This window comes from Periophthalmus magnuspinnatus, chromosome 8 (assembly GCF_009829125.3).
Source record: "Periophthalmus magnuspinnatus isolate fPerMag1 chromosome 8, fPerMag1.2.pri, whole genome shotgun sequence".
NCBI lineage: Eukaryota > Metazoa > Chordata > Actinopteri > Gobiiformes > Gobiidae > Periophthalmus > Periophthalmus magnuspinnatus.
Window position 1 is genome coordinate 6,412,724 of NC_047133.1, and position 22,107 is coordinate 6,434,830.

General features: G+C 44.4%; 2 protein-coding genes across 2 annotated transcripts; both read left to right on the plus strand.

Moving 5' to 3' along the window:
- The first annotated feature begins 1,361 nt into the window (after window positions 1–1,361).
- On the plus strand, window positions 1,362–6,269 carry LOC117374694 (ceramide synthase-like). The gene is made up of 8 exons (XM_033970881.2): window positions 1,362–1,442; window positions 2,695–2,849; window positions 3,080–3,163; window positions 4,428–4,644; window positions 4,766–4,861; window positions 5,078–5,187; window positions 5,613–5,770; window positions 6,154–6,269. The coding sequence occupies exons 1-8, from the start codon at window positions 1,362–1,364 to the stop codon at window positions 6,201–6,203; spliced, it is 951 nt and encodes a 316-aa protein (XP_033826772.1). The 3' UTR covers window positions 6,204–6,269.
- Window positions 6,270–6,745: 476 nt separating this feature from the next.
- On the plus strand, window positions 6,746–21,916 carry sh2b1 (SH2B adaptor protein 1). The gene is made up of 14 exons (XM_033970473.2): window positions 6,746–6,890; window positions 9,155–10,567; window positions 10,849–11,192; window positions 11,342–11,480; window positions 11,811–12,110; window positions 12,265–12,528; window positions 13,261–13,362; window positions 13,483–13,574; window positions 13,680–13,756; window positions 14,072–14,227; window positions 14,457–14,668; window positions 14,808–14,982; window positions 15,603–15,693; window positions 18,579–21,916. The coding sequence occupies exons 2-14, from the start codon at window positions 10,133–10,135 to the stop codon at window positions 18,601–18,603; spliced, it is 2,412 nt and encodes an 803-aa protein (XP_033826364.1). The 5' UTR covers window positions 6,746–6,890; window positions 9,155–10,132; the 3' UTR covers window positions 18,604–21,916.
- Window positions 21,917–22,107: the final 191 nt, after the last annotated feature.

Genomic DNA, 22,107 nt, shown 5'->3' on the forward strand with positions numbered 1-22,107 from the left:
CCTTTATCCGTCTTATGCAAATGAAGCTGCTTGTTCAGATTTGCGTCTCGTGGATTTAAACGCTCTCGAACCTGCGCCAAAGAAACAAAATTTTACCGCGATTTTTTTGTGTTTTAAATTTTAAAAATGTTTAGTATTTTTCTCTTCATAAACATTCATCCTCCTGAAGTTTTGGTTCAGACTGAGACTCGGTGAAAACGAAGCTGGACTTAAGACTCTTTGAGACTTTGTGCCTCTAGAATTAAGAGTTCTCATTTAATTCCAAACAAAATTATATATTTAATTTAACCTTCTCATGGATTCAAATGAACTTCATTCCTTTGACATTTACTCTGGGATTTATGCTGTGAACGCGTTACATTTTGGGAGATAATTTTGTATTTTGTAATGATGTTTTGGATCAAACTGTGACGCGTTTGTTGTAACGCTTTTTGGTGAGATTTTTGGTAATTTATTTATTGAAATTTTCTTCTCCAATCCGCGATCGACCCGGACCGACCCGAACCGGCCCGGACCGACCCGGACCCAGCCGAGGTGAGAGCTCCAATAGCCGCAGTGATTCTACAGTTTGGAGTCTGCGCACATTTCAAATTTGCGGATTTGATTATTACAATTAATAGAAACTTGTTGATGATTTTTTTAAATACAGATACAGAAATCCTGTGAAATATTTAAGGCAGTGGTTCTTAACCTTGTTGGAGGTACTGAACCCCACCAGTTTCAGAGAGAGAGAAATTTTTTTAATTTTAATTTTAATTTTTTTCAAATTCAAGACATGTATGTTTTACTGGTGCACAAAATGAATCGTGCATTAACATCACTGTGTTCAAAGAATAAAACCAATACAATGCATGAACTCACAACAAATTACATACATACCTTTTCACAAAGACATGACCTTTTTTAATACTACCACACTGAAATGATTTTAATTTTTAACCTTATGTATTTCAATAATGAACTTATTGTATTTATGCTATTTATTATTTTAACATTTTAACACACACCCCTCACCTAATTTCCATCACGCTAGAATAATAATGAATATTTACTGCAAATCAGTGTGACTTCTGCTGTTGCCTTTTCACAGCAAAGTCTGTTCCTTTTCTTCGTTTTTATGTCGTTTTATGTTTTTATGCCATTCAAACAGCTCATTTAAGTCGGGCAGGTACTTCGATAGACACATCAAAGGGTGCATTTGTCGAACTGGGACACGGCCAGAATCTGGAGACGCTCGTAGTCTGCGAATCATATGAGTCTGGTGCGTGTCTTGACCTCCGCCGAACCCTGGGGAATCACTCACCGAACCCCTAGGGTTCGATCGAACCCAGGTTAAGAACCACTGGTTTAAGGGTTCGACGATGTTGGCAAATAGTTTCAATGAGAGAGTGAACGTGAACCCGGAGTCAGTCACCATGGCAACGCCCTGTGACCCTCACCTGGTCCAGAACAGGTTCTATCTAACGCTGAGTTCAGCCCTATTGTGCTTGTGTCTCTCTGTAGTTATAATCTCTGACACCAGTGGATCATTATGTTATAATTTACACATTTAAAACACAATATTCATCTAAAACTTACTGAAACTTAACTTAATGAAAGAAACAAGTACGCTGACTTCCGTGTTAGTAAACTGTTGCATCCAATGGGAGCGGACGTCGCCGTAAAAGTCATCACAACAAAACACCCTGTTGGTGCCCCCTGTGGACAGCTGCACATCACACTAGTGAGCAGCACATTTTTTTCATTTGTACCAAAATGACTATGCAACGCTGCTGAATCCTACGAGTGTCACCGATTAAGAAAATAAAACTGGAGAAGGAAGTGTGAACGTCACAGTGGGCGTGTACCAGTGGAGGTGAAAACGGGGGCAAAATGGAGTCCTAAAAATAAGAGATTAAGGATTACTCCAACATGAATCACTCCAAATACAAGAGACTCAATGAGAAGAAACAACTAGAACATGGATAGTTTACTGTTGCCATGGAGATGCCTCCTCTGGTTTACTGTTGCCTTGGTGAATCCTCATTTCTGGGATCAATTAATAGTGGCTTGTCTCCTGAGCTAAACTCAAAATGATTAAACTGAGAGTCTGACTTTGGTCCAAACCATAGACCATAGAATGTTTAAGTCTCTGCTCCAAATCTGTTTTTGAAACAGGAAACTTAGGGTTGTCTCTGTATGAGTCGGGCAACTCTGAGTCAGGATTTAAACTCAGGGTTAGTTAAACCTGTTTTATGAAGGCCTATGTTCTATCTCCAAAACAATCTATGCAATATTCTCAGTTTCACAGTATCTCTGCAGTCTGTGGATTCAAACCTGCAACTTTAGACAAATATTTTACTAGTTTGTATATGAACAACTGATATTCTGCAGCTGATGTCATTCACATTCCCCGTGTGTGATGCTAAAATGAGCTCTTTAAATCACTTTCAGATTTTTTCTTGAGTTTCCAGACAGATCTTAAAACTTTTTTTGTCAGTGTCTGTTAAAGTGTGCATTGTGTCTCCATGGAAATTAATGAACATTTCACCATAGACATACATGTAGAACACCCCCAGTGTGATGTCACTGCAAAGTATCAACTGAACAGTTCTATTTGAATAAAGAACTCTACACAAGTCACTTCAGTTTAGTAGCTTTATACACAGTCATTTATGTTTTTGTTTACTTGTTTTGTTTACTTGTTTACATCAGATGCCCTTCCTGTTTGTCCCTCAGATGCACAACGATGCAAGTGCGTTGCTCGTGAGCGGTTGTGTGTTCTTTCCCGGAGTTTTGTTTCTCTCCAAACGACTCATAAAGTACTTCCTGGTCTGCAGCGAATCAGACGCCATCATCGCCGCTACACGGTCAGACCTGGTTTAGACCTGGTTTAGTCCTGGTTTAGACCTGGTTTAGTCCTGGTTTGTTCTGGTTTAGACCTGTTTTAGTCTGGTTTAGACCTTTTTTAGTTCTGTTTTAGTCTGGTTTAGACCCGGTTTAGTCCTGTTTAAATCCTGGTTTAGTCTTGGTTTAGATCTGGAGTAGGACAGTGGTGCAGAGGAGGACAGTGATGCAGAGGAGGTCTTTTGTGTTGCAGGTTTGTGTCTTCTCTTCAGTCTGCCCTTGCGACCTCTGCTGGACTCCTGATTGTGTCCTCCTGCTCGGATCTCGTCTATGACAGGTCAGAGCCTCTTCTCTCTCACCTCACAGTGAGAGGGTCCTTGGTTCTGTTCCCCGTTGAGGGTCTGTGGTATTTGCATATTCAATCTGTGTATGTGTTCTCTAGATGTTTCATAACTTGTTTGTAAAATCCAATGTCCAATTTAATCTAGAGAAGTGTGGCGGCCATATTGTGACTGTAGGGAACAATGATGACATCAGCTGTAAAGTATCAACACTGGTGTATCTGAAAGTCGAGGCTCCAGACCAGGATCAGGCTCAGATTTTACACACTCGCCTCATTTTATAGTCAAATCATGTGACATTTGTTTATGACTCTCAGCGGAAACCAAAGCACCTGCCCGCACCTGCCCACACCTGCCTGTACCTGCCCGCACCTGCCCTCACCTGCCCACACCTGCCTGTACCTGCCCGCACCTGCCCTCACCTGCCTACACCTGCCTGTACCTGCCCACACCTGCCTACACTTGCCTACACCTGCCCACACCTGCCTGTACCTGCCTACACCTGCCTGCTTACATAGGACACAACAACACTACTAAAATCACTTATGTTGCTTCATTTGTAGAACTTAATAATAAACCACAGTACTGATCTAAAATGGGTGACTCTCAGAAACAGTGACTTGGTCTGATGGACTCCGCCTCCTCAGAGCAACTCCGGAACAAGCAGAACAAGCAGCAGATTTTGATGTACAAATGTTTTTGAAAAATGGCCACGTGACATTGATGTAATGTGAGTCTGCTGTAAGTACAGAGCAGTGGGCGGGATAGGGGGTAGGTGCAAACTCAAGTTTTCTGAGCACTGAGCAGGACAATAGAGGATTACTCAAACATGCAGGAACCATAAAGATGAGGAACGCTGTTAGAACAGAAAAGTCCAGTTTACAGATTTATTTCTATTTTAAATTTCATAAACGTGACCTCTCTGTGACCCCAGACACGAGATAAACATGTTCACATCAAATACACTTTTACAGGTAGCAATTGCTGATTTAATCTTAATCACAAAAATATTGGACATGACATCATTTGTTTTTTATTATAATTTGTTGTTTTGTTTCCAGACGATTATCCGGTAAGAGCAGAATGAGCCTCACATGACTCTCTCATTTGAGTTGCCAGATTTAATGCTGAAATCCAGTTGGTTTAAACCTAAAAAGACTCTCTCTGATCTGAATGGTCACTACCTACATAAAGAATCAGTGCTAGTGCAGCCTCTGCAGCTCAGTGAGTGAATTCTCTCCCCCCTTCTTTCTCTCTCAGACACTGGTTGGCAGAGTCGTACGTTCTCTTCGCGGTACCGTACTTCCTGTATGACATCATCGCCATGTTCCTCTGTTACTGCCACAAACTCAGGGTCAAAGGTCAGGGAGCAGAGTCAGTAACTCAACGGAGCGCTCTGATTGGCTTCCTGCGAAAAGAGATGTTACTCGTCTTCCATCACCTGTTCATGGTTACCTTCTGCTTCCCCGCTTCAGTGGTAAAACCTGGTTTAGTCCTGGTTTAGACCAGGTTCAGTCCTGGTTATTCCTGGTTCAGTCCTGGTTTAATCCTGGTTTGTCCTGGTTTAGTCCTGCTTTAGTCCTGCTTTTTGTCTGTAGTTCTGGCGTGGAGGAAAAGGAGATTATTTCCAGGGTCTTCTGTTGCTGCCAGAGTTCAGTACTCCATTCCTCTGTCTGAGCAAAGTCCTCATTCAGGTGAGATGCCCTCTCACACTCCTGTATCCCTGTGTCAGATGCCCTCCCTGTGTGTCAGAGTGTGTCAGATGCCCTCCCTGTGTATCAGAGTGTGTCAGATGCCCTCCCTGTGTCTCAGAGTGTGTCAGATGCCCTCCCTGTGTGTCAGATGCCCTCCTTGTGTGTCAGAGTGTGTCAGAGTTATAAATATTTTATAATGTTTCTCATCTTTTACAGTTTAATCGTCAGAATTCTCTCTTGTATAAAATAAACGGGCTCCTGACTCTCGGGAGCTTCTTCTGCTGCAGAGTCCTGCTCTTCCCCTATTTATACTACAGCTACAGCCGGTACTACTACTACTACTACTACTACTACTACTACTACTATTACTACTACTACTACTGCTGCTGCTACTACTACTTCTATTACTACTGCTACTATACTATTACTACTACTACTACTATTACTACTAATACTATTGCTACTGCTAATACTACTACTACTATTACTAGTATTACTACTATTACTGCTACTATTACTACTGCTACTACTGCTATTATTACTACTACTAATACTAATAATACCCCCTATTGAAGTACAGATTCGGCAGCAGTACTCCTTGTAACTGAGTACTTTCTAACCATGTAACATACATTTACTTGAATACAAACTTTCAGTATTCTTTGATTACTACTAATACTTTACTAACAATAAAAACACGATAATAATAATACTTTTATATTTCATTTCTCCTCCCTCTCCCTCTCCTCAGTTTCGCTGGCGTACCCCTCCTCTCAGTGCTCTCTAGCGCCCCCTGGCAGTGTAACCTAGGCGCGGGACTGCTCTGGCCTCTGCAGCTGCACTGGTTTAGACTCCTGTGTCGGGCTGCAGTGCGATCTCTGACCTGCGGGGAGCGCCACACACACACAGGTGAGACTAAACTAAAACATACCTGGAGTTTTTGTTTTTTGTTTCATTCACACATGTTTGAGTAACACTTTATTATTAGTCTGTCTACATCTCTAAAGCTCAAAATGCTCTGTTCCACCTTGTGATGTCTTGGTGTCATGGTAGTTTTCATGTTAACAGCTCCTTTTGCCTTCATCAGTGTAGCGAGGGCAGTTACATTGTTAATTACTATGGCTACGATTTTAATTATTCATCATTCCCCTGGACCCATAACATCAGCACATTGTAGAACCCCTCTAGTCCTGGTTTAGACCTGGTTTAGAACTGGTTTAGTCCTGATTTAATAGCCTTAATAAAAGTGTGCTGTGATGATGTCCCTCACTGCTGCCCTCCTCTGGTCACAGGGAGTACGGGTCAGACTGGAGCCAACGGGACCAAGAGCCACTCGGACTGAAACATTCAACTGTCTTTGTGTTTATGACTTTTATAAACATGAATATGCATTAAACTATTTATCCAATATGTCACTTTCTATTTATTATACATTTACACTTAAATCCTGACCTGGTTCAATCCTGATTTAATCCTGCTCTAATCCTGGTTTTGACCTAGTTTAATCCTGGTTTAGTTCTGTTTTAATTAGTCATGGTTTAGACCTGGTTCAGACCTGGTAAAGTTCTGGTTTCGTTCTGGTTTAGACGTGGAGGCTTTGCATAGGTCTTTTATAGACCTTGTATAGATCTGGTTTATTCCTTGTTTAGTCCTGATTTAGTTCTAGTTTAGGTCTGGTTTAGTCCTGGTCCTGGTTTGGTCCTTGTTCGGTCCTGGTTTGATCCTGGTTTGATCCTGGTTTATTCCTGGTTTGGTTTCATACCTGATTCAATCCTGGTTTAGTCCTGGTTTAGTTCTGGTCTAGACCTGGATTGGTTTATTCCCGGTCTAATCTCTCAATAAATACTTTCCCAAACCTCGCGAGGACAGGAGTAGTGCGAGATTCTCGTGCAGGAGGCATCTTCAGATTTAGCAACAAAAACAAGCTTCGGGAAAAATGAGCGTTTCTCCGTAAAACTGGATCTGAGCGGGACTCATGGAGCAGATCTACCCAGAGGAGAGTGCGTGGAGCCCGGCCTGTGCTCTCCAGGTACAGCTGCACTTTTGATCTGCAAACAGCCGCTTTAGAAAGAGCAGGGCAATAATGGCTAACTAGCACAAGCTAACGGGATTAGCCTGGTTAGCTGCAGCTCGCTAACCCTCCGCTGGTGTTTGGGGAGATTCTGTCTGTGGTTGTTCAGAAAAGAACCTTCAGGGCCTCGGGAGGAGGGTGTACCCCGCGGACAGAGCATGGGCCCGGGCTGTGCTCTGCTGTGAGCCCCGGGGCAAGAGCATCAGGCTGCTCCGTTAGCTCCGCGGCTAATTCGGGCACGGAGCAGTGAATGAGGAGCAGCTCCGGGGCTCTGGATGTTTACGGGGAGGCTTCAGCTGTCACCCCGGGGATAGAGCGCTCTGACACGGGAGGGTTTGGACAGAACAGGACGGAGCTGCTGTCGTTTATCTAAAAAATGACCAAGTGTTAACCAAAACACAGGGTCTCGTTCAGTTCAGTTTTATTTATTTATTTCACTTACAGAATAAGTAAGGAGCAGTGCAGTTCTTCAGAAGAAAACATTTTAAAGCGTTTTCAAACTGATCTTGTGAAAGCTCTGTGGAGCACGAGGGCTTTTGCATACTTCAGAGCCTCTGTAGAGAATACTAAGGTGAGACTGGGTCGTGTGAGAGTTGGACCTGTCACTGTGATCACTATACCAACTTATCCTTCAGTACATGAAACCTGGAACAATATAATTTGACCCTCAATATTTATCATGAGTTTTTTCTTTGTAATTTTAGAGATTTGGGGTATTTCTGTTGTAATACGATGAGATTTGAGCTGTGGATGGGTGAATACGTCCCTTTCATGGCTAATTATTGATACATTCTGCTGTTTATTTGTTGCAGCTCATGTCTTTTAATGAAACAGTCGATCTAAAATGGCTCACTGGGATTATCTTACATTATTTAAATCTTCTTGTTTAAATCTTCTCGTTCATCGCAATATTTCTCTGTATCTATAAATCGTGCTTCAAAATGTGTTTTTGCCCGGTCAATGTGAGAGGACGCAGCTCTGAGGCGTCCTGTACCTTGGATTAGTGATGGGACCATAAACATATTGTCCATCGTGATATAAAGGGTCAACCATAATGATTCATGGGATATTTTACATAATCGTGATAATCGCCAAATGAACATAACCCCATCACATCAAGAGAAGGAGCAGAACAAACTTCTCCTGATGACTTCTGACAATTTTAAACTGTTCGACTGTAATCATTATCATGATGTAATCGTAAGACTAGGCCTGTTATGGTAAAAACATGGGAAATGTGTTATATTTCTAAAGTAAACACAGACGATAAATGATAATATTGAAACCAAACATAAAACATAAAACAGAATTATCCACAAAACTATTAAAAATGCACAAAACTGTTAAACGTATGAACTGCAATAAATAAACAGCAGAATGAAACACTTCAGTAATAAGTTTGTGTCCACAACGAGTCTTAGAGCCTTATAATTCAGCCTTCTACAGCTCAAATCTTATATATATATATATATATATATATATATATATATATCGCATAGTAAGAAAATAAAAATGGTAATATTGCAGTGTTGTTAGGCCCATGTAAAAGTTAGTGCTTTTATTCAGACAGTCCTGTTTTGGATCAGTTGAGGCAAAAACTGACATTTATACTTTACAATCTGTATTGATACTGTGCAGTGACATCAGGCTGGGGGTATTCCACGTATATGTCTATAGGGGAATGTTCAGCAGTTACCATGATGACACAATGCACACATTAGCAAACACTGCCAAAAACGTTTTAATATTAAGTCTGAAAACTCAAGGAAAAAATTCCAAAGTGATTTAAAGAGCACATTTTGAGGAGCCTGTGATCAATTCAAATGTTCATGGTCTAGCTAGATTATGATTGTAATGTTATATGAGAGGGGCTTGTTTAACAGCACAATTGAACTCACCTGTTATAGTTCAGACAAGTCACCTGTTTATGCTCAGATTGAAGTCTACCTTGAGTAACAGAGCTTCAGACAGAGCAGTGCCTACAGTTAGCATCACCATCATCTCGTCTTTCTCTCTCTCTCTCTCTAGATAGATAGATCGATGGATGGATGTGTATGTACAAAAGAAAGTATTATCATTGAATGTGGAAAAACATTCTATTGTCTAAAGAAAGTGTTTTTATTATCATTGTGGTATCGATATTAAGTATCATGCATCGTGACAACACACAACAATAGAGTACTTCATTTGACTTTCCCTAACTCTGTTCCTTGTCTTTTCAGAATGCATTGTTGCGGATTTAAAACTCAAAACTCAAACTTTGGATCCTTAAAAACATGTAGTTCCTCGTGTCAACACCTCTTCACTGAAAACATGGCTCACTCATCCAATCGCAGCCCGCGGACCCCAAACGCCAAAGCCACTGTCCAATCAGATTCAACGATATACAAATAACAGCGGTATACTTCAGCTCAACAGTATTCACTCAAAAACACATCAACTCATGACCTTTGCACTTTGAAACAGCCACCACACTATTTAAACCATTTCACCTTTAATTTAAGCCACTTTTGACTGAAACCACAAACATTTCGAGAGATTCTTCTTTTTGGCAGCCATTTTGAATTTTGACTGAGAATTGCGATATTTTTTTTTCTTTGGGACACTTTAAACTTCAAATATTTGACTGAGAAAACTGAATGAAATCTGATTCTGAGCCACGTCTTCAGCAGCATTACAGAAATTCACTTTTTTATCTGCAGTTCTTGATTTTTTTTGTTCTTTTCTGACAAACACAACCCACATTTGAAGGGGGACATTTTTAATTTGACACATTTCATACACACACATGGAAGTATGTGACGAAGCACGGGCTCTCGGGACTGTCCGGTGACGTTTTGATCCTTGTGTTTTAGGGATAAATCGTTTTTTGTAAAATACATTTCAGTTTTGGAGTTTTCAGACAGTCGTCATGTGGGACACTGAAGTCTGAGCCGTTTAAAAAGTTTGTGATTTTGACGTTTTTGAGGAACATAAATATTTCTGTTCAACCCCAAACAGAGCACCATGTTTGACCCCTGACCTCTGATCTTTTGCTCATTTGGATCGGTTCTTGTGGATTTCCTGAAGCTGTGATTGGTTTTCTCGAAAGGTGAATCTCGACTGAAGACGCCATGTTGGAGAGTTGACTCTGTTCTGACCTCTGACCCTTCTGGAGTGACTTCCCGTTATCTTGCTGCTCTGGTTTCTGATTGGCCAATATGAACGGCGCGTTGCTGACCCCGCCCAGCCCTCGAGCGGCTAACTCTTCACCGCTGCCTCCCTCTCCGTCTCCCTCCCCCTCTCCCCCCTCCCCCTCTCTTCTGCCCCTGATGCCCCGCCCCTCTCCACTGCCTGCACTAGTGACTCCGCCCCCCGCGCCGCACCTGTCGTCTCACCTGTCATCGCTGTCAGACACGCCCACGCCCTCACCCTCGCCCTGCCTCAGCTGGACAGAGTTCTGCGAGCTTCACGCCCGTGTTGCTGCGGGAGACTTCGCTCGCCACTTTAGGGCGTTTCTGTTGGAGAACCCACACTACTCGCCTGACTCTGCTGCCGCCTTTTGTCGCCGCTTCACCGACCGCTTTGTGCGCCACTTTCAGAGCGAACTCCAGGGGGCTCCACAGAGCTCTGCGGTGGCCGGGAGAGAGGAGACGGTGAGTGTTGAAATCGGTTAGATGTTCCTTCAATGTTCTGTTGTTTCCCCGATGTTCCTCTGATGTTCTGATGCCCCTCTGATGCCCCTCTGATGGTTCCTCTGATGGTTCCTCTGATGGTTCCTCTGATGGTTCCTCTGATGTCTCCTCTGGTGTTTCTCTGATGCTCCACTGATGCTCCACTGATGCTCCACTGATGCTCCACTGATGCTCCACTGATGCTCCACTGATGCTCTTCTGATGCTCTTCTGATGTTTCCTCTGATGTTCCTGTCTCCTCAGCTGTGCTCGTGGGCTCCTCAGTCTGATGGCACGTCTCTGGAGGACGAGGAGGCTTTATCCCCTGTGTCTGCTCCTCCTCGCGTTCTCACTAAACCTCCCTGTGTCTCCGCCTCCCGCCTTGATGCTCCCGCCCACCCCCCTTCCTCCTCCTCTTCATGCTCCTCCTCCTCTGTGGGCGGCAACAACGGCCGGCGACCCGCGGGGAACGGAGCCGCACCAGTCGAAGAGCAGGAAGAACCGGAGGAGGAGAGCTGGACCGGAACGGCATCTATCGGAGAAGAGGAGGAGAGAGGGGGCGCTATAGAGCAAGGGGAGAACACAGACACATCACAGAACCACACCAGGTACAAATGTCCGCTCCTGTCCGCTCCTGTTCGCTCCTCTCTGCTCCTCTCTGCTCCTCTGTTTCTTCTTCTCTGTTTCTGCTCCTCTGCTCTTCTGGCTCTGCTCCTCTGGTTCTTGTATGGTTCTTGACAGCTCTGTTCTGTTGTAGTTCTAAAGGGAACGGTTCTAAAAGGCTGAAGAAGCGTTTTTCTCTGAGGAGCATGAGCAGAAGTGTGAGAGGGATCCTTCACTGGAGGAGCACGTCCACAGAGCTGCCACAGAGCTACAGCTACACCATGGGGGTCCAGGTGAGTACTGGTCTAGTCTCGGTCTAGTCTCGGTCCTAGTTTAGTTCTTGTTCAGTCCTGCTTTAGTCCTGCTTTAGTCCTGCTTTAGTCCTGCTTTAGTCCTGCTTTAGTCCTGCTTTAGTCCTGCTTTACTCTAGGTTTAGTCCTGATCTAGTACTGGTTTAGCCATGCTTCAGTCCGGGTTTAGTACTGGTTTAGTTCTGGTCCTTTTTTGGTCTTGGTTTAGTTCTGGTTCAGTGGTTAACATGCAGCATTTATAATAATCACCATCCCCCTCCATTTCTCTCTCTTTCTCTTTCTCCCTCCTCCCCCTCTCTCGCTCTCTTTCAGGACGGGGGTAAGCGCTCGCCAGGTGCCCCCCCCTCGATGCCCGTGTCCCTGTCGATGCCCCTCTCCCTGCCCCACTCCTCTTCCTCCTCCTCGTCTCTGTCCCAGGACCCGCCCAACCGTCGCCGTAGTAACGGAGAGAACCCGCAGCACAAGGACAAGTGGACGCAGCGCCTGGACAAACTCCGCCTGTCGCGCTCACCCCCACCTGCCCTCAGCATGGCACCTGTCGCACCTGTCGCCAACACACCGCCCTCTTCTGCCTCGCTGCCCCCCAACGCCAGCAGGAAGCCCGGGAGACTGGTACCACTCACACCTTTAACTGTTTATTCAAATGAACCTAATCTGACTATGTGTAGTTGTGTTCCCAATTTTGGCCTCACAATGTTTTATATGTATTTATTTTCTCTTTTGGGTGTCATTGTCATGGTTAAAGTTCATGTTATTGTATCCGCAGGTGCGAGAGGGCGGAGTCACGGTCAGCGCATCTCATGATGACTTTGGGGGCGGGGCTTTCTCCGGTTTCTCCTTCGGTCTCCTCCATCACAGCGGCGACAGCAGCCCAGCAGCCAATCACGCGGCGGCACCGCTGCCACTTGCTGGGGGCAGCATGGCGTGGAGAGGTGGGCGCTGGCACAAGTGTCGCCTGGTACTGCGAGAGAGAGAGCGTGAGGGCGAGCGAGGGGAGGAATACTACCTCGAGTTCTTCATCCCCCCAAAGGTAAAAGAGGGACGAGCCCTTTAAGGGAGCTCAAAAGTACTTCTCAATTCCATTTCCGCTCTGGTTCCGAAAGAAAAATTTGCCTTTCATTTTTCCCAGAGACTTTTGGAAAAATTCAAATATTAAGAGGCATCGAGGAGGCTAACAGCTATATGCTAACAGCTATGTGCTAACTAATGTGGCTTTTTTCAAATCTAAAAAGCACATTTAAAACACAAGATTTTTATACAGTGCTTTTTTTACCTTCAAGGCTCAAAACTACATCAAGGAACCACTCACCCATTCACAAACAGTCATACAACAGTGTACACAGACACTGGGGATGAGGTGGGTTAACTGTCTTGCTCAAGGACACAACGACAGTGTTCATCTGTGGGAGCTAGCTAGTCGTACCGCCAACCTGTGGGTCAGTGGCTCTGACTGCTCTAACGATGTTTATGTCGAGAGCAGGATTTGAACTGCCAACCTTTGGATCCGTGGACAAACACTCTACTGAGCCACTGTCGCCATCTGTAAAACAGATTTTAGATTTTGGATGTTCCGGCTTGAGATGTACTTAGGCCTGTCTCCATACTTGGCTTCAGGCCACATGGTGAGAAGGTTGTGGGTTTGACTCCCGGGAGGTGTGGAGCTCTGTACTGTTTGCATGTTCTACTCGTGCCTCTCTCCTTTTCTCTGGTTTCTCCTGTCAGCTTAAAACTTTAGCCAAACGTCCCCTGTGTCTCTCCTCAGGCGTCTAAACCTCGTCTCAACGCCCCCTGCTGTTCCATCGTGGACGTGAGGAGCACCACGGCTCTGGAGATGCCCGACAAAGAGAACACATTTCTCCTGCAGGTAACACTACTAATATACTGCTACCACTACTACTACTACTACTACTAGTACTAGTTCTACTTCTATAAATATGACTATATATACTACGTCTACAAATACTTCCGCTGCTGCTGGTTTCAGTTGGATGGTTCGGCGCAGTACATGATTGAGACTCGGGATGCCGTGCAGATGAGGGCGTGGCTTAGTGACATCAGGAACGTCATGTGCCTCAGGTAACGCATGATTTCATACACTATGCTGTTCTACTGCTTTTCTCACTCAAACTATAGTGATTACAACCTTATGGTTATTTATATTATTTATATATGTCTCTGCAGTGAACAGGACGAGTCTGAGGGCACCGGACCTTTGGACATCAGCGGGACTCCTGAGATCGTGGACCGACTTTCACAAGGTGAGACCTTGTTTAGGCCTGGTTTAATCCTGGTGTAGACCTGGTGTAGACCTGGTGTACAGCTGGGTTAGGCCTGGGTTAGGCCTGGGTTAGGCCTGGGTTAGGCCTGGGTTAGGCCTGGGTTAGGCCTGGGTTAGGCCTGGGTTAGGCCTGGTTTACAGTTGGGTTAGGCCTGGTTTACAGTTGGGTTAGGCCTGGTTTACAGTTGGGTTAGGCCTGGTTTAACTCTGGTGCAGTCCTGGTTCAGTACTAGTTTAGTCCCTGGCTTAGGCCTGGTTTAATTCTTGTTTAAACACATCTCCATTCTTGTTCCAGTTTGTTACGGTGGCATCGCAGGCTCCTCCCCTCTCATGGACCCACTTCCTCCTGAGCTCCCGCCCCGTGCTCCACTCGACGAATCAGATGGCAGGATTCTGGGAGGGGGTGGGGCCAGTCTGGGCACACCGTTCGCAGAGACGCCCGACGCCACAGGTGCGAGTCTCCTAAGAACCACTCTGTCTCCACAAACCTGTTAATGTATTACTGTACTATATTAAACATATACTTATACTAAAAAGTGTAGAGTACAATGGTACATGATACTAAAAACTCCATTTTGATAAGGAATTAACTCGATACCAAAACCATGATAATAATATATTCCCATATGGCCACCACTGTATTAAATGAAATTCATGTTGTGGTATTGTGCCCCCTTCAGGCTCGTTCCTGTTCTCTGACCCGCCCTCCTCGGACCCGGTGGAGCACCCTCTCAGTGAGTGCCAGTGGTTCCATGGGACCCTCTCTCGGCTGAAGGCGGCTCAGCTGGTGCTGGCGGGGGGGCCGGCCTCTCACGGGGTGTTCCTGGTACGACAGAGTGAGACGCGGCGAGGAGAATATGTGCTTACATTCAACTTCCAGGGAAAAGCAAAGGTACTAATGCGTATATGAACCCAGGGACTGAACCAAGGACTGAACCAGGACTAAACCAGGACACACATGGCCAGTTCCTTTTCTGGAGAAGCAGAGAAACAGTTTTGTATAAAGTCCTAAAGTGTGTGATCTCCCTCAGCACCTGCGCCTCTCTCTGAACGAGGATGGACAGTGTCGTGTGCAGCACCTCTGGTTTCAGTCCATCTTCGACATGTTGGAGCACTTCAGAGTCCACCCCATCCCCCTGGAGTCCGGTGGGGCGTCTGACGTAACGCTCATCAGCTTTGTGGGTGCCACTGCAGTCCGACAGCCAGGTAAAAGTCTCTTTGGATATCTGCTAAAAGTGCAGTCTTAGAATAGGGCTGAACTGTTTTTGAAAGAATTATACTTGTGACTTTTTCTGACAAGCTTAAAAAAAATCCTCTTTCTTTAGACAATAAAATGTTATTTTCACATTAAATGGTAGTGCGTTCTTATATCTGTGTAATCCCTCAGTGGTCCACGTAGGTTCCATAGTGGTCCATGGTGTATACTAGTCTGTGTCTTATAATCTTGAGCTGTATCAGAACAAGTATAATAAAGATATTCAGGAAAGGTTCATTTCTGTCCTGTGAATGAGACTTTTTAGTATCGATACATGCTCAAATAAGTATCTAGTTTCAATACTAGTTTTAGTATCTGATTTTTGGTTCTTTTGACAGCTCTAGATGTAACTTTCATGAATGAAGTGGATTTTGAATGTTATTTCACAATCACATTGTTTTCTTACCTGTTTTTGATCCTCATGTTTGAAGTGACATTGTCATTTCACCCAGAGCTTTTGTTGTTTCCATATCGGCGGCCATTTTGTGTCTGTGACTCCAGTTTCCACCCATGTGCTGTGCTTGTGTGTTTTTTGTTTGTTTGTTGTTGTTGACGCTGCTCGTGTCCACAGGCCGAGACCGGGCCGGCAGTCGCGCCGCGGCCTGTGATGTCATCAACACGCGCCATCCCGACTCCCCATCAACCCCCATCTCAGACTGTGTGTAAGTGACCAGAGCCGCGAGAGAGAGACGTGTGTGGCATCTGAGCACCTGGTTTAGTTCCCGGTTTAGTCCCTGGTTTAAACATCCTTTAGTCCTGGTTTAACACTGGTCTAGCCCTAGTCCAGTCCTGCTTTAGTCCTGCTTTAGTCCTGCTTTAGTCCTGCTTTAGTCCTGCTTTAGTCCTGCTTTAGTCCTGGTTCAGTCCTGGTTCAGTCCTAGTTCCGTAGTGCTTTAGTCCCGCTTTAGTTCTGGTTTAGTTTTGATTTAGCCCAGGTTCAGTCCTGCTTTAGTCCTGCTTTAGTCCTGCTTTAGTCCTGCTTTAGTCCTGCTTTAGTCCTGCTTTAGTCCTGGTTCAGTCCTGGTTCAGTCCTGGTTCAGTCCTGGTTCAGTTCTGGTTCAGTCCTGGTTTAGTCCTGGTTTAGTCCTGGCGTGTGTGGTCCATTTGTCTTCATTCATCAGTGTTCTGTCTCTTTAGTCTCATGTTTTTGTTTCCTTCTCTCTGTTCCTTCACTTCTGATGTGTTTTAAGGACGACGCCGATACAGTAAATTTAAACCCATTCAGCTCCGCCCACTTTTATCATTACAGGTCCTATATTACACGAACTCTGTGAGCTTTAAGCAGTGTTATAATGTTATCTCCTCAAAATCATACCTGGAGTTGTGTTTTGTTTCATTCACACATGTTTGAGTAACTCTTTATTATCAGTCTGTTTACATCTCCAAAGCTCAAAACGCTCTGTTCCACCTTGTGATGTCATGAAGTTGTAGTTTTCAAGTCAACAGCTCCTTTTACCTTTAGTTCAGGAGAGCTTGGCAGTTTCAGGGCTGAAATGATCCAAATAATTCTAGTGAAGGTGTGTGGAGTTTAAAAGCACATGTGGCAATACAGGAAGTGCTCCACATGACATCACAAGGTGGAACGGAGTGTTTTCCATTTGAGGGAAGAACTCAGACTAAATATGCAGGTTTTGTGTGTTAAACATGTGTGAATGAAACAAAATACAACTCCGGGTCTGTTTGTAATGAGGAAACGGCATCAGAACAGAGATCAGAAAATAGAGACATATGGCCCTTTTAACTGTTTATGTTGGCATAGAATTTAGCATGTGTAAAATATGACTACACTGACGCTTTACAGGTTATGGAGGTCCCAAAACACACAGCTACATATCTGTAACTCCTGTAGTTTTTATACTTTTAATTAAAATGTAAATTTATGAAAAAGCTGCAGTATACATATGACCAGTAGATGGAGCCACTTAATTACACTAATGTAGTATGTATTTTCTCATGGGTAGCTCCATTCTTTTAAAGGGGGTATGATGCAAAATCAACTTTTATTTAACTTTTTCCTATGTTGTAATGTTGTTCCCTCATCAAAAACAAGAAATTTTAGATGTCATCCATGCATGTTTGAGTAATCTAGTGATCTCTCCCAGGCTCTATTCAAACCCTTCTTATAGTTAGCTGTAAGATTCTGTACGAGGCTCTGCCCACAAGCCTCCACCACCCATGCTCCCACTCAACAATTCTCCATAAATATACAAAAACAAACAAAACAAATGGGGAGCAAACGGAGGGGGGACTCAGAACGCCAAAAACAAAAGTGAAACTTGTAAAACATTAATAAGTTGTTTTGGCGAATATAGCATTTTAAAAATAGTCTAAGGAAACGTAGTGATGTAATGTTTTAGCAGCTAATACCCCATAGAAGTCAAATACCCCCTCTTTACCTTTGACTGTTCCCATATTTAAACATCACTGCTCCAACAGTCCATGATCTCCTGTGTGAGTGGTGGTGTAGTGTATACATTGCACGCCATTGAACCGTAGGGTCATTGGTTCAATACTTGGTCTTGTGCACAGTCTGTAGGATTCATAGAACTCTAGTTACATCCTTTATCTTACAGATCAGTGCATTTATAGGCAGTGAAAGAGATTGCAGTTATTCCATTTCTAGTCGTACACTTTGGTTAAAATACTCAAAATTAGCCCAAAATATTCTCCCAAAAATATCAATGGATCTTCTCATTCATTGGCCGCCCTGTTCTGAAGTATCGTATCGGTATCGGCCCGAAAACTCCACATCAGTCGATCTGTGTTTCTGTCTCTGACCTGTGTCTGCTGATGTCTCTGTGCTACATGTTTATGATTTGAACCTCACTGATTTCCGTGTTAATCCCTGTCTCTCTTTCCCCTCACATTCTCTCTCTATCACTTTCTCCCCACCTCCTCTTTCCCTCTATCTCTTTTTGTCTCCTCTTTCCCCTTCCACCATCTTTCGCGGTCTGTCCCTCCTTTATCTTTATCTTTTCCTATCCATCTACTCTCTCTCTGTCCACTCACTGTCTTTTTCTGTCTTTCCTTCTCCCTCTCTCTTCCGCTCACTTCTCCCTCTATTAATCTATAATTCTCTTATCCTTTATTTCTCATTCACTCTATATCTCTCTCACTATCCTCCCCTCTTCCTTTCTCTCTCTCTCTCTCTCTCTCTCTCTCTCTCTCTCTCTCTCTCTCTCTCTCTCTCTCTCTCTCTCTCTCTCTCTCTCTCTCTCTCTCTCTCTCTCTCTCTCTCTCTCTCTCTCTCTCTCTCTCTCTCTCTCTCTCTCTCTCTCTCTCTCTCTCTCTCTCTCTCTCTCTCTCTCTCTCTCTCTCTCTCTCTCTCTCTCTCTCTCTCTCTCTCTCTCTCTCTCTCTCTCTCTCTCTCTCTCTCTCTCTCTCTCTCTCTCTCTCTCTCTCTCTCTCTCTCTCTCTCTCTCTCTCTCTCTCTCTCTCTCTCTCTCTCTCTCTCTCTCTCTCTCTCTCTCTCTCTCTCTCTCTCTCTCTCTCTCTCTCTCTCTCTCTCTCTCTCTCTCTCTCTCTCTCTCTCTCTCTCTCTCCACAGACTTGATCAGCAGTCGTCCCCGTAGCCCCGCCCCATCGCCCCCCCCACCCCTCCCCCCGAGCAGGCCGCCTCCCCCGACGCCTCCCTCTCCCCGAGACGCTTCCTCCTCCGCGACCGCCGCACCCGCCGCCTCCACCGCCCGCCCGCCGCCTCCTCCTCAGTTGCCGCACCCCACGAGTATCGCCGCGACTACCACCGCTCCTGCCGCCGTCCCTGTGCCGAGCAGCACACCCGTTGCACCTGTCGCCCCTCCCCCGACTGGAGCAGGGACTGGCGGGGAGCGAGGAGGAGGAGCGGGGTCAGAGGAGTGGGAGGACCCTGCGTTAAGACAGCTGGAGGCGGAGTCAGAGGACGTGCTTCGAGTCCCCCGCGCTGTAGACAATCAGTACTCTTTCTTTTAGAGGGGGAAGCGAACCCAGGACTTGGTGGTGAGAGAGTGCGGTGATGGATTCACAGAACGAGACTTAAGGAGGAGGACAGACTCGGAGGAGCGGACATTTTGAAAGAGGGAAAGCCCAAACGCAGCGAGGTGGGACTCAAAATGGCCGCCACTCATTTGACACTTTATTTTGAAAAGGTACGACATAGAAGTACTAATGACGCAATACGCTCTGATGGTACTTCTAATCTCACTGGTACAAGGGAAGACCTGGTCTAGTCCTGGTTTAGTCCTGGTCTGGTACTGGTTTGGTCCTGGTTTAGTCATGGTTTAGCCATGGTTTAGTCTTGGTCTGGTCTCGTCCTGTCCTAATTCTGGTTCAGATCTGGTTGAATTTTGGTCTAGTTTAGTCCAGGTTCAGTCCTGGTTCAGTCCTAGTTTAGTCCTGTTCAGACCTGATTCAGACCTGGTTTAGACCTGGTTCAATCCTGGTTTAGTCTTGGTCCAGGCCTGGTTTTGCTTTGGGCCTTTTTCGAGTTTTGCTGAATCCAAAACTTCACAAAAATGATCTCATGAAAAAAGTGTTTTCAGAGAGCGGGCGATCGAGGTATGGTCCCAGTACTAACACTACAGAGAGAGAGAGATGGAGTAATGGAGGGATGGAGAGAGAGAGAGTGGGAGGAGGGGAGGAGGAGAGAGGGATAGAGGAGGTGTAACACTAAAGTGTGAGTGACAGGAGCCGGTTACCTCAGAGAGTCGACTGCTTCAGAACCAGGTCCAGTTTAAAGGAGCAGTGTGAGACTCTCCAGATAAACATGTTCACATCAAATAGAACTTTTATGACAAAAACATTGGACAGTGTCACGTTTATTTATGACATAATCTGGTACTTCCACAGAAAAGTTCCCTAGTGCACCTTTAAACTTGTCAAAATAACACAATGTGAATTCTCACCCGCTGCACATCAACACATCACATTAGCGAGCAACACTTTTTTTTTCTTTTCTTTTTTCATTTTTACCACAATTACTTCATGACAGTTTGAACAACTGGTCTGATAAAAAAAGTGAGTTTATTTACAGAAAGTCTCATAATGTTTGAACTTTTATTTACATAGTTGTTCTGTCGAGAGATAAACGGCTCCATAAACACATGTGGATCAGTTTTAAATTATTTTATTTTTGTTTAAAGTAAATGCTGTTTTGAGTCTCTGATATTGGCTGGTATCAGGGATCTGTAATCGGAATCTGCGCATCTCTAGCGGGGAGCAAGAGACTTGGAGTGAAAAAACTAAAGTAAAACATGTTATTACGTTATGTGTTACAGTTAATACCCCATAAAAGTAAAATACTCCCTCTTTAATACCCCACAGAAGTGTAAGTTTGAGTTTTAAATGAAAATAATTTATAAATGATCCATTTACAGAAATTTTAATGTGTGAGTTTGAAGCGTGAGGCAGTGACTCACACAAGGAAGTACACATGAGTTCTGTCTCCTCTGGGACTGGGGCTTTTCACTCGTACAATGTGACCGGGGTCAGGGGTCACACACAGTTCTATTGATTACATTGGACTTTACCTTGAATTACAAACCTGATCATTTCTATTAGACCAGTGTTTCTCAAACTCATTCAGGTGAAACTTCATTAGAGTTTGTATAGACCTGGTTAAGTCCTAGGTTAGACCTGGAATAGTCCTGTTCTAGACCTGGTTTAGACCTGTTTTAAAAAAAGTTTGAGAGACACTGGACTAGACCAAACTATATTCATTTTATCTGCTCCATCTGTGCTAGATATGATTAGCAAATTGATACTTTGCAGTGACATCACACTGGGGGGTTTTGACATGTATGTCTATGGTGAAATGTTCAGCAGTTGACATGGGGACACAATGCACTGGTGAAAAGATTAAAATAAGTCCTAAAAAGTTACAGAGCACATTTTCAGGAGCCTGTGATCCAAGCGTTCACGGTCTTGTTTAGGAGTTTGATTTTACACAAAAAGGTGAGAGGGACTAACTGGAAAACTGTTGGCTAATGCTAGCTAGCTTGCGACTGTAATGTTATTTGAGAGTGACTTGTTTAACAGCACAAATCCTGTTGTAGTTCCGGTAAGTTAGTTCTTCATGCTCAGATTGTGTTACTTTAATCTGAGCTTTGTTTTAACTCGTGTATCAGAGCTTCAGACAGAGCAGTGCCTACAGTTAGTATCACACCCCCAGAGTATGAATAGAATGTGATCATCTGAAACAGCGATGGTTCTAAACATAAAATGGCGTTTGTTTCTGAAGCAGTCGACTGAAACAGATTCTTACCTCATGTTTGGGCCTCTCTCTCTGTCCTTTCACAATAAAAGACGGTCTGCAGTCCTCATCTGTGCTTTTATTTTGTAAATCCGTAACACGCTGTTTAAAGCCGGCTCATGTTTGTGCCTTTGTCATTTCCATGTTTCCAAAAAAGTGAAACATTTTGTTCAGAAAGTTTTAAAATTTTAGCTGATTTTTGTACCTGTGCCTTTTCGTGTTCTGCATCTAACGACCCCCTGGATTTAGACCTGGTTTAGACCTGGTTTAATCTTGGTTCAGTCCCTGGTTCAGTTCTGGTTTAGTCTTGGTTTAGGCCTAGTTTAGACCTGGTTTAGTCCTGGTCCAGACCCGGTTTATGCCAGGTTTAGACCATGGATTAGCTCTAGTTCAGTCCTGGTCTAGTCCTGGTTCAGCCCTGCTTCAGTTCTGATTCAGTCCCGGTCTAGTCCCGGTCTAGTCCCGGTCTAGTCCCGGTCTAGTCCCGGTCTAGTCCCGGTCTAGTCCCGGTCTAGTCCCGGTCTAGTCCCGGTCTAGTCCCGGTCTAGTCCCGGTCTAGTCCCGGTCTAGTCCCGGTCTAGTCCCGGTCTAGTCTCTTGTCTCTAGTTGAATCTTGTGCCTTGTGTGTTTGACTGGGACTTGAGGAACGATTCAATTTAACCACAAAAATAAAATAAAATGAAAAACACTCTGTGTCTTTGTGACTCCTCTGCTCCACATACTCAGGTGGTAGAGTAGACAAAGTCTACTCGAGTAAAAGTACTGTTACTTCAAAATATTTATAATATTTATTTATCGAGTAGAAGAACAAAGTGGTGTCCCAAGAAGAGTAAAAGTAAAAAAGTATTTA